Here is a 12,169-nt window from a genome sequence, read left to right as displayed (position 1 = left end):
ATTCAGCCTAATTCCGTGTTGTCCTATAGTCTAGTTTCGCATTATACTGGATTAGTTAGGAGACTAATATTTTAGGTTAGCTTATAAGCAATTTTGTTGTACAATCAAATTAGTGTTCTCATCTCTAATATTGGGTCATTACTATTGGAAAGTACTTATACAGTCTGATAAATGACGAATGTACATAGAAGAACATATTATTTAGAGTAAAATTCCTTTGAAAGAAGAAGTATGAAGTTATTTTAAATATTGGCTATGTTCTGTATATTTAATATTTATAACAGAAGTGTTTACAGGTATAAATTACATATATATTTATACACAAAACATTGAATATATTAAGGACTGCATTCCATTTTTTTACATTCTGATGGACTAAAAAAATAATTAATTTTTCCATTTCAATTGAATGATTTACATTAATCACATTAAAAGCACATTAAAGCTATATATAATCACTTTTCGAAAACTAAAAATATATATACAATGTGTGTAATATTAGCAACAATGAATAACTGATTTACAGTTAGAAGACTATTTTGATAAAACTAGTACTCCGCTAAGATATTCTGTCCCCGTTTCCACTGAATCTTTCAGGTGGAAAGTTTTACTAAACTATATTAGAATTTGGCTAAGAAGCTATTTAATAGCTATAGCTATGTTATATATATTAAACTGAATATGACTACTATTAATTCAAATACAAATATGCTAGCAAAAAGATCTGATATTTTAAATCCGTTAATCGTTTCGGAGAAATTATCTTATTAAGTTTTAATTTTCATATTTTTTTCAGTTTAGAAATATATTGAAAGTATATATGAAGTAGTTGTCACCTTCAAGTAATAGTATAGTTCTCCTTTATTGTAATTAACTGCTTATTTGTGATTTTCCTAAGGACTGATATATATCGCATACCAAAAGCATGAACGGATTTTCATCTAATGGCAGTGGATCCCAGCATACAGTCAAAATTAAGTCTAGATCGTTTTGTGTGATGGTACAGAATTTTATTATAATGCCTCTTCTCCTTCTTTCCGAGATATTTGATTGACCATTGTTTCAGAGAAGCTTTCAAATATTTAACGGTGGTGAACATTTATAATAACCTTGACCGCTAAAATCACCAAAAATTGTTATGCGGTTAAGTATATTTGATCATTTTGTTTGTTTATAAATTCATCATTTGTAAACATTTTTATTATCTATGAACACAATATTCGGTATTTATCCACGTTTGTGCAACTGCAGTAGCTTGAAGACTGTCATTTCAAATGCAGTAACTCCACTTTTATAGACTCAGAGTATTCTATATAAAACCCACCGCCCTTTTTTTGTCTAGATACTGCACAATTTTCACAATATATCAGTGAAGCTACTACTAGAGCTGCCTTTTAAGTCTGGCGCCTAACAAAACCACAGGGGTTAATTAGTGAAAATGGTTATGTTGTTCTTCGAAGTGCTCTCCATGATGGTCAATATATTTTTGCATTCGATTGAACTAATTTTCGAAACTGTTTCGAAGTTGATATCTCCAAAATCATCTTTTGAATGTCACTACGGCCTGTTCGGGCGTACTTTATCGGTGCAAGTGATTGTCTTTAGTTCGCCTTACTGCAAATATCTATTTTGAGAAGATTTGGAAGACATTTGAAAGCACCTTGTACATACTTTATACATATGTGAGTAAGTGTGTTTGTATTTTCTTACTCGTATTTGTATTGGTATGTGTATTCTCACATAAGTATACAGTTTATGTTTTATAATTTCTGAGAGTGTGATTCTTTACTTCTATAATATACTGAATTTTATGCTTAATAAGAACTCATTTTGAAGTCATTAACACAGAAACGACAATAGTAAATCAGTATTCAAACTAAAACGACATCGCGGCATTATTTTATTCTTCAAGTAGTCAGCGGTGCAGCAATGAACTATGCAATGATTTTGGATGCATTATTGGTACTTTCATATTTCATCTGAGTGCTTCTCGCCTGTGGTACAAAGTCATATCTTTTGTATAAAAAATTGTTTAGTTTTACATGCGACACAATCATAACTCATAACGTTTCTTGCTGAATATTTTAAGTCAAACTTTTGACGCATGCAGCATGCAACTTTGCTGCATGCTGCACTCAGCAAGACGCAGTTGTGCACCTAAGGCAGTCGTGCTCTTGTCCATTGGGAACTTTAACTTCTTATAAGGCAGGAGTGCTGTTCAACCAGTCGTTCTGATTGTTGTCATTGGTGTGGTTTGGTTCTGATGACTGACGTTGCTCTTGCATGCAGTGTTTTGTTGAACTGCAGGCATGTCTATTGCACCTCTAAGTAATGCCAAGTGTTGCTTTGTTGTTAGAATTAACAATAAAATAAATTCAATTGAACAAAGTTTACGTTTTAACGTTAGTTTGTTTAAGTTTAGTATGCAATTATTCACTCTGCCTACTTTTGAAGGTCTATTCAACCTTTCGTTTCTGTTTTTTATTCGTGGGTCTGTAATACATAATTTTTTGTGTTAATGATTTTGTTGCATGCATGCCAGTAATTTTGGCGCGAAGCTGACATTGCACTCACTTGCAGCATCTTCTGTCTTGTATTAGCGAAATGTTGTCGAAACACCTCGAAGACATATTGTAGCAACGCATCAATATTGGCAAATCTGCATGTCGCACTCATAAAATCTTCCTGTTTTTTGGTATTTTGAGGCAGGAATGCAATTCTGGCCGCACTTGCGATACGTGCATAGAACTGCGTGCATCTCGATTCGGTTGCGTTGCATTTGCTGCTGGAAATGCATGTGACAAGTGTGGTCGCATTGCACAGTTGGGTGTCGTCGTCTTCTGAATTTGTTGTCGACTGATTGCAATTTATGAGCCTGCAATTTGACAGCACGAAACCTACTTTTCAGGGGATTATGATGGAGATGATGATAAGCATTATTTCCATACTGGCATTGTAAAATACCGTTTCCAGACACTATATCAACCGGATTGGCGTAACTCGTTCTAATTGATACAAAAGAATGTGAATAGCTGAATTTCCATAATTTTAACTAATTCAGAATTAATAGCATTTCAGCGGAAAGTAAAGCAAATTCCGGTTCGGACATTTAATTGGATTTGGTTTTTTTGTTGCATTTATTTAAGCTAAATTGATTGAGTTTAGGGAAGAATATGTATCGAAATTTAAAACCAATAATTTTTTGTAGTCAAAATTTATTACTTATACTTATTAAATTGCAACTAATGCAATATGAAATATATCTCTGACAACCAAAAGGGACGTAAATCCCTTTTACCGATCTTGTTCCAGCAAATTTTAATCACTATTTTTTATACATATGTTAATTTTGCTTGACACTATTCTGAAGAGTATGCCGAATTCAGTTATAGGTGTAAGATTATTGTTATCAGTGATTATAACAGTCTGAATCATATTTAACTGTCTCAAGGAATCTCCAGTCTCCTATATACACTGTCGTTCGTTGCTGCTGCTAAAGAATTGTTGATAACTTTTCATCCATCTTCTGTCATATTGTCCATTTATATTTTTTTCAGTCATTCTCAACTTGCTATTCTCCATTAAAAGTCATATTGTGTTAAGTATATTCTGCTGAACTTCTCCAAGTATGTAGTATGTCCAACCTAGTATATCTAGTATTTTGATAGAGATATTTTAATATCTGCTTCGCACTATAAACGATAAACTTTGTCATTGTATTAAATACGATATTTACCGTTATCAAATTACTTTAAGAAGAATGTGGTTGTACAAGGGTTTTGTATAGAACGCTATTTTATTGTCTGGATAGCAGCTTGCTCTTCAAGTATTTCTTTAAGCTACAGCACGTTATGTAAAGTACTAAACTATATCTGATATTTGTTGTCTCTTATTTTAATTCGGGTTTGGTCACACTTTTTCATAACAAGTGATACCCTGATTTCATTAACATTAAGTTGTGTATATTCTTCACGCTTACGACCACAGGAGTATGGACTTTAATAGCAATATCGTCTGCATATGCAAGTACTTGTGACGATCAAGTGAATACTCTGTTCCTTAGTTTTAATCGGACATCTGCACTGATCTTTTTACGTTGAAGAATCAACATTATTTATGTTTTTAATCCACATATTTAAAAACCAAAGGAAGTTCATAATATAATAAATGTTATATAGATTTTAGTTGAGACATGTAAAAATGTAAAACTGTCCTCTTGTAAATCCTTTATATTAGTTTCTCTAAACATTTTATGAGGTATGCTTAGTAAATAAGCTAAGGTTTTAAGACAAGATGTTAGTAAGTAGAAATCCGGTGTTACGTTTTAAATTTCAGCACTATTTTACAGGATTCAAATTAATTTTTTGAAAATTGTAGTACAACTTATATATTCACAGAATATCGGTAAACATTTAGTGAATACAATTATTTTATCGATTTATTAGTAAGGTGGAATATTACTGCAAATGAAATATAGGGTTTTAATAAATACACCAAGCCTAACTAATTGTAATAGAATAGAGAAACTGGAAAGTTTGCAAACCAGTAAATTAGCAAGGATAATTACGGTCCTAAGACTAAGAAACAACATGTCTTAGCAGCTCTATTAAATAAGCTATGTGTACTGAATCGTAATACCTATGCTAAGAAAGATATATTATTTAGATATATTTTCTGATGTTATACTGAAATTAATCTATTTAAAATATTTTCACAGTACATTTGGAATGCAATTATGAGAAATAAATTTACTTTCCTTCTGGAAATAAATAATTAACAGAACTGGATATTTATTTTAATAAAGTTTTAGGGTTTTGTAGGAAAAAAGTGACACTGAGATCATGGTCAGTCAGGTTGCATAAACGATAGAAGCACTTAGATGATCATGAAATATGGCCATATGAAATAGGATTAATATTGCAACTTATTAAAAATAATTGATTTAGAGAAATGCTCTGAATCCATGAAGAACTTTAAAAACTGCAATGTTTGATTAGTCAAAATATTCTTATCTTAGCATCCGCAATTTGTCTGATTTGCTTGTCATTAAAATAAATTTCTTAATGCGTCTGATGTGTAGGAACTTGTATAGAGAGACTGAGCAACTCTTCCAAAATTTATTATAAAAAATGTAGAATCTGTGACTGGTCAGATTGAGTTAACAGAAACAAAATGTTTTTAAGAATAATTGTTAGACAGTTGTTCACACACAGATTACTCATCGGTACGGATAAAAGATCTATTGAATTACTTAAGATCAAAATAAAGAGCTATAGTTAATATATTGGTATTACTTGTAAGTAACGTGGTATAAAACTGAATAATAATCGTTAGTTATTTGAAGTGGAAAAATATCTGCTGATTAGCAGCTATAACCAATCAATTAATCATTAAATAATGTAAAGATTAGCATTAAATAAAATCACAAACGGAGAGAGTAAGGTGGGATTACAATTTGTTAATAACATTTTAAATAAAAGTAATTTAAATTACTTAGAAAATTAATTAGATCAAATTATTTTCAGTGTACAGTAATTATTAATATCCATTAAAATATAATTATTTTCTTAAATTATTTGTATTTTACATATATCTTCTGACATATAAAAATTAACAGTTTTAAGTTCACTGCATTAAAGTTGTGTTCGTATCGAAACTGTAATACATTTTGGCAGCACTACTTTATGTCAAAAATAACGAAATTGCTCAAGCGGCAGCTGATAAAATATTGTTTACAAACTAAAACATAAATAATTTAATTTTTTATAATAAAACTAATCTAATATTGCAGCAAGATGGGTAAACGGCAGCATCAAAAGGATAAAATGTAAGTATATAAAACGAATTAATTTGATTCAATTAATAAACTCGAAAATTGTTAGGTACCTCACCTATACGGAATGGTCGGAACTGTATGGTGGCAAAAAAACTGAATCGGCGGAAAATGAACACATTAAATTCAAACGATTACCCTATGATCATTGTTGCATTACAATGATACCTTTTGATATGCCCTACTGTGATGCAGATGGCAACATATTTGAACTTGAAGCCATACTAGCATTTCTAAAAGCTTTTAAAGTTAATCCAATCACAGGAAAAACACAAGATGCTAAGGCGCTATTTAAACTAAATTTCTATAAAAATGCTGAAGATGAATATCATTGTCCGGCATTGTTTAAGCCATTCACTAAAAACTCACACATTGTTGCTTTACGAACAACTGGTAATGTGTATTCATGGGAAGCAATTGAGCAACTTAACGTAAAAACCAAAAATTGGAAGGATCTTATTGATGATTCACCATTTTTGCGCAAAGACATAATAACTATACAGGATCCATTGCGTTTAGAAAAGTTCGACATATCACGTTTTCATCATATACGTAAAAATTTACGTGTACTCACAGAGGAAGAAGAACTAGAGCGTAAGGATCCTACAGGACGCATAAAGAATATGAATTTAGAAACAAAAGAAACATTGGAGCAATTAGAAAAGGATTATCAACCTGCGGAAGAGCAACCAACATCTACTAAACGCTTAGCGGATAAATTTAATGCTGCACATTATTCAACTGGTACGGTAGCGGCCAGTTTTACATCTACAGCTATGGTGCCAGTGTCTCAGCATGAAGCAGCTATAATCGATGAAGATTTGGTGAAATATGAACGTGTTAAAAAAAAGGGATACGTTAGATTGAACACAAATTTTGGACCACTCAATTTTGAAATATATTGCGATGCGGTACCGCGTGCTTGTGAAAACTTCATTAGACACTGCAGCAATGGTTACTACAAAGACACTAAGTTTCATCGTTCCATTAGAAATTTTATGGTAATTCATATATGTTTAATTATGAAAATAGTTTTATAAAATTTGTGTTGTTTTAGATACAAGGTGGTGATCCAACAGGTACGGGCACTGGTGGCACATCAATTTGGAGCAAAAAGTTTGAAGATGAATTCAAACCAAATCTTTCACATTCAGGGCGTGGTATATTATCAATGGCTAACTCTGGTCCCAATTCGAATGGCTCGCAATTGTAAGTAACATACACATTATGTGATTATCGTATAATATACTAAGATCTATATTTGTTTTCAACAGCTTCATCACTTACCGCTCCTGCAAACATTTGGATGGTAAACACACTATTTTTGGTAAACTAGTAGGCGGTGGTGATACATTAAATCAAATAGAAAAAATTGAGGTTGATAACAAAGATTGTCCCATTGAAGATATAATAATTGAATCTGCGCAAGTATTTGTCGATCCATTTCAAGAAGCAATCGATGAATTAGCAAAGGAACGTGCGGAAGAAGTAGAAAAACAAGCACAAGATGTGCAGAATGAAAAAACCAAGAAACGTTTGAAGCAACCTCTGAAGGTTTACAAGGAAGGTGTTGGCAAATATATTAACTTGCAGGCAATGAAAAAAGCTGTAACAGACGATAGTGATAAGTCATCACCGTCTGCAAATAAACGAGTTAAAAGCAAGGCGGTAAGTAGTGGGTTTGGAGATTTCTCGAGTTGGTAATAAAATATGTAAATCTCTAATTTTTTATGGAAAAATAAATGTTTTATTTATTTAAAAAATAACTCTTATTTATAAAAGGCTTATGTATCATTTTCTTCCTTAACAGCTGCTTCCCGTTCCTTCCAATTTTTTTTCATTTCGGCTACTTTCACTTGACGTCGCTTTTTATCGGCTGATTTTTTGGACTCTAGTAGTTTGATTTGAGCGGCAATCGAGTGCTCTCCATTGAAATGATTATCAAGTTTTTCTAATAATATTTTGCGCGCTTCTGCACGATTTCTATATGCTATGCGATGTGTGTGGCACTTGACTAAAATGTTTGTGGGTATATGGCGTAATAATACACAATTTGAAGTTTTATTCACGGCTTGGCCACCGGGACCGCTACCGCGTGTAAAAGTTTCTTCTAGTTCACTTTCAATTAGCTTGGGATAGCGTGAATAGTCCAGAGCATCTGTCGATTTTAAACGAGTAAATGGAGTAAAACTACTGATGTAAGTAGGTTTTACGTTATTTGCTATCAGAAAGCGGGTAAACTTTAGCAGCATTTTGGCTCCAAATAAAGTTAGAGAACTCGGCCTTTTGTAAGTAGTGCCTCGCCGCGCTATATTAAATAAAGTTAATATGCTTTACTAGTATAAATCAGTTTAATATTACCCGAAAGCAAAATTCAATTTGTTTTGGTTCTTGTATTTCTCGATTTTCTCTGAATTCCCGGCGTATACGTCCAAGAAAATATGATTTATCTGTGAGTTGCAATTGACTGCCGTAACGTATTAAATGTTTGTAAAGACGTAAAGTTTCTTGTCTTGTTGGTTGAAACATATTTTTTTATAAATTTAATACAAATATATTATTAATTATTTGTTACCAAAATTCACGCATTTGTGTGTTTTGTTTGTTTGGTTACACAAGACAGCAGATGGTGAACAGCTGTTTTAATTTGATATGTACGCATTTGTTATGACGTTTAAGTAAGTGTTATACAAGCTACATAAGTGTTATACACATTTAGCTGACAAACAGTGATGATCAAAATGTGCGTGCTTTATAAAATGTACCTATAGATATTAAACTGTGGCAGTTTTGTTAAAAGTAATATTATTTATAATTTTATGATTTATTATAAATTAATTTAATGTTTATAAATTATACAAGTATATTTATTATAGAAAATGATAAAATTTGGATATAATATTTATGAATATTTACAAATAAAAAAATTTTAAAATATTTTTACAAATTTATAGATTGGAGCATATTTTTTGATTTTTTCAATTTTAAAACCATATTTTTCGTACAAAACCACCTAATTTACTTTAAAATATATTTAATACATACATATGTCTATGAAAGTTAAAGAATAGTCATATCACAGCATTTATCTAAATTATTTATTAAGAGATTTTTCAAAAAGTAGTAAACTACAACAACAAAAATTTAAATTATTTATGTAAATTTTTTTCTCTATTGATATTTCTGTAATATTTAAACAATTACCCAATTACATTTATCACAAATTATATACAGTATGTTTATGAAAATACGGACAATCAAGAAGTCGAACATTGCGGAAATCCGGACACTTATTTTCTACTTATTTTCATTGAAATCTTTATAATCCAGATTAAACGAAGAAAACATTCATTCAATGATCTGAACATAAAGTTAATTATTTTTTCTTTAGCTTTATATTCGTGTCTTTTATTTATTTTATACATACAAAATATAAACATTATTTGAAGACTATATAACATGATCTGTGCTCTGAGAAGTAGTATTTAACTCTATTTAACGGAGAGGTTATTGGGAACTAGCTTTATAGGTTATGTGCTATTTTGTGGATGCAAAATCAGTTCCTTTTATTAACTAATTTATATTTTGCTTTAGCCTAAAGCAGTCATCCACCGAACCCTCATTATTACTTTCCATAGCGCATAGAATCGGATCCGCTAATTCAGAGTTTGATGTACAAATTTCATAGTCAAGCTCAATATAATCGTTACGAGTAACATTGGAAGTTATTTTATTTACTTTAAACCATCCTGCCAGAGACTGGAAAGAAGGAACATAAGAAAGAAAAAATTAAACTTTTGGTTTGGGAAGTCCCTCCCCTAATACCAAAATAGATTCCTTCTTAAAACAAAAATTCGACTTATAGAATGCACTTTCCCATATTCCTATTGGCACTTGATAATATTTTTATCCGAGTTATAGGATTTCGAGTTATGGAAGCAGATTTGTATGTAATTTGCTCTCTAAAACCCTGTTGCACTCTTTTTATTTCGAAATTCGAGTTATAGAAGCTCGACTTATGGAAGTTTATATAGGTATGTATATGCTTTTAGGAAATATATGTATATGCTTTTGGGGAAGTTTCTGTATTTATTTATAAATTTTTACTGATATCAAATAATAACTCTTTCAAGTTATATTATATATCAAAATTATATGCCACATTAATAAAAAATTATCCAAAGCAGTCACATAAACTTAATGTTCAAAAATCAATTCACTGTACAGATACTTGTGTATTTACTGATGAATTAAACTTACAAATTTACTTTACATATAAATATATATGTATATAAATTAATTAAAACATTATAAGTTCTCTCACTTTGTTTCTTATTAATATTATTTTTGCTAGTTTACCTAAATAAATACTTGTTTGGATACTTCGAATATCATTTGATTGATTGATTAAAGTTTACATGCTTAAAAAATATTTAATTATTCATTTTTTCTTAATGAATCAAGTTTTTATGTCTTTATTCTGTCCTATAAATCTTAACTCAAATTAAAGATCTTTATCTGTCAGCTTAACTGAAAGAACTTCGAACAAGTGGACAGATGGTATCACTTATCGATGATGTGAGAGCATAAACTAAATGATTAAGTCGTTTGAATAAAATTGATGGGTAAGTCATCGCATTAAATTGAAAAATTTCTACAGGTCTAAGTGGTAAATTTAAATATGTATATATAATTAGAAAACAAAGATTGATAAATTGATAAATGTTCTAATTTAGTTCAAAAAACTATATAAGAGATAAGATTTCTAAGAAATTTTTCTGTTTTCATCAGGCCGAATTATTAACGAATTTTTTGGAACCTTCTATTTTATAAAAAAACTTCGGTGAAGTCTAAAATCACATTATTAAAAATAATCGTAGAATATTTTCTGTTTTATGATTTTATATATTATTCAGTTTTCAATGTGGATAAATATATCTGATACATATATCTAATTGAAGATATCAGAAAATCCGCTCCTATTCGTTTGAATATTAAGCTTAGATTAGGTTAACTATATTAAGAAATTGCAATCAACTTTAGCTTATTAGTTCATTTCGATAGTTTTGGTAATCTCTTGAGGGTTTGAGAAGTGGTTTCAAAACTTTAACAAAATATTATTACTTGTTCAGAGGCAGTATAAGTAATTCATTCATAACTCAATTTACAAATGGCTGGCATGACTACTTCACAGAGTAAATGGAAAGTATCTTCTTGATTTTTCTAAAATTTGAGATATAGGTTTATAAAGAGAAAACCTGATTTTTTTCATGTTTACCAATATATACCAGTCTACAATGATAGCTTGCCAAACTAGGTAAGGTTTAGGACACAATCCATTTTTTCACACAAACCGAGGGCGTTGACGACATCAGATTTGCGATTGTTCTTTAATTTACCCAGAGTTAGAAAGAAACTGCTAAATAAACTAAATTTTAATCTAACATGTAGACGGCATGCATGAATATATTACTGCTAAGAAATTATGTATAAAATTTGATTTTAGCCTCATTTATGACGACAGTGACTATTTTACTTAATAGAAACTATTAATAGAAACTATTTAATTTAACCAGAGTTAGAAAGATACTGCTAAATAAACTAAATTTTAATCTAACATGTAGACGGCATGCATGAATATATTACTGCTAAGAAATTATGTATAAAATTTGATTTTAGCCTCATTTATGACGACAGTGACTATTTTACTTAATAGAAACTATTGTATTAGTTAGAGAGGTTTGGAATAGTAATGATTTACAACAGCAAATTATTATTTTATTTAATTATTTTAATTAATATAATTTTTAGTTACCCATACAGTTGTTTTAAGTATTGTCAAATACCCATTATAAGTAGTCTTTAAAAAAATTATGCTGAATTAAAATGCACATAGTCGAGTCAAGGAATACCTAACTCTCAATTTCAAGCGCCATTAAAACCATTATAGTCTTTTGTATTTTATAAATGAGAAAAATAAAATTTAGGTTCAAACATTTTAAACTATTTATCAGGAATCTAAAAAAAAATAGTGCCGTGGCATAAAGTTTGTGATTTACTTCTTGAACTTCAAGAAAATGATCTCTTTTTGAAAAGAATTGTCATTGAGGGCGAGAAACGGAAGAACGATATTGAAGGTTTCATAGAGTGAAATTGGTTAATCGACTCAAAGCACTTCGAAAACCGATACTGATACTATCTGCCACACCCAATATTATTTACTAAGAATTCTGGCGAACTGCAAGACCTCCCTCCAGATAGCATTATAAGCTGTGCCGAATGTTCTAAGTGGTTTAAATCCTTGCGTGACTTAATTATACGGTATAGATCTCTTGG

General features: G+C 30.4%; 3 protein-coding genes across 3 annotated transcripts; 1 reads left to right on the top strand and 2 right to left on the bottom strand.

Moving 5' to 3' along the window:
• Positions 1 to 5,703: 5,703 nt before the first annotated feature.
• Positions 5,704 to 7,589, top strand: LOC119681053 (RING-type E3 ubiquitin-protein ligase PPIL2). The gene is made up of 4 exons (XM_038094119.1): positions 5,704 to 5,827; positions 5,883 to 6,834; positions 6,891 to 7,042; positions 7,108 to 7,589. The coding sequence occupies exons 1-4, from the start codon at positions 5,796 to 5,798 to the stop codon at positions 7,535 to 7,537; spliced, it is 1,566 nt and encodes a 521-aa protein (XP_037950047.1). The 5' UTR covers positions 5,704 to 5,795; the 3' UTR covers positions 7,538 to 7,589.
• LOC119681054 (probable peptide chain release factor C12orf65, mitochondrial) lies at positions 7,572 to 8,461 on the bottom strand. The gene is made up of 2 exons (XM_038094120.1): positions 8,195 to 8,461; positions 7,572 to 8,141 (listed from the first exon to the last, which is right to left on the bottom strand). The coding sequence occupies exon 2, from the start codon at positions 8,083 to 8,085 to the stop codon at positions 7,618 to 7,620; it is 468 nt and encodes a 155-aa protein (XP_037950048.1). The 5' UTR covers positions 8,086 to 8,141; positions 8,195 to 8,461; the 3' UTR covers positions 7,572 to 7,617.
• LOC119681055 lies at positions 7,820 to 8,461 on the bottom strand. Its single transcript, XM_038094121.1, has 2 exons — positions 8,195 to 8,461; positions 7,820 to 8,141 (listed from the first exon to the last, which is right to left on the bottom strand). Exons 1-2 carry the CDS (start codon positions 8,360 to 8,362, stop codon positions 8,103 to 8,105), a joined length of 207 nt encoding a protein of 68 aa, XP_037950049.1. The 5' UTR covers positions 8,363 to 8,461; the 3' UTR covers positions 7,820 to 8,102.
• Positions 8,462 to 12,169: the final 3,708 nt, after the last annotated feature.

Source organism: Teleopsis dalmanni, chromosome 2, assembly GCF_002237135.1.
Source record: "Teleopsis dalmanni isolate 2A chromosome 2, ASM223713v2, whole genome shotgun sequence".
NCBI lineage: Eukaryota > Metazoa > Arthropoda > Insecta > Diptera > Diopsidae > Teleopsis > Teleopsis dalmanni.
This window is presented reverse-complemented; position numbering and strand designations above follow the sequence as displayed.

What these genes read in the sequence shown, in the direction of transcription:
- LOC119681053 (XM_038094119.1), top strand. Translation starts at nt 5,796, where the DNA reads ATGGGTAAACGGCAGCATCAAAAGGATAAAAT. An exon ending in CAGCATCAAAAGGATAAAAT is followed by an intron (nt 5,828 to 5,882) that starts GTAAGTATATAA and finishes GAAAATTGTTAG; the next exon opens with GTACCTCACCTATACGGAAT. An exon ending in GTTCCATTAGAAATTTTATG is followed by an intron (nt 6,835 to 6,890) that starts GTAATTCATATA and finishes GTGTTGTTTTAG; the next exon opens with ATACAAGGTGGTGATCCAAC.
- LOC119681054 (XM_038094120.1), bottom strand. Translation starts at nt 8,085, where the DNA reads ATGCTGCTAAAGTTTACCCGCTTTCTGATAGCAAATAACGTAAAACCT.
- LOC119681055 (XM_038094121.1), bottom strand. Translation starts at nt 8,362, where the DNA reads ATGTTTCAACCAACAAGACAAGAAACTTTACGTCTTTACAAACATTTA. An exon ending in AAATTGAATTTTGCTTTCGG is followed by an intron (nt 8,142 to 8,194) that starts GTAATATTAAAC and finishes TATTTAATATAG; the next exon opens with CGCGGCGAGGCACTACTTAC.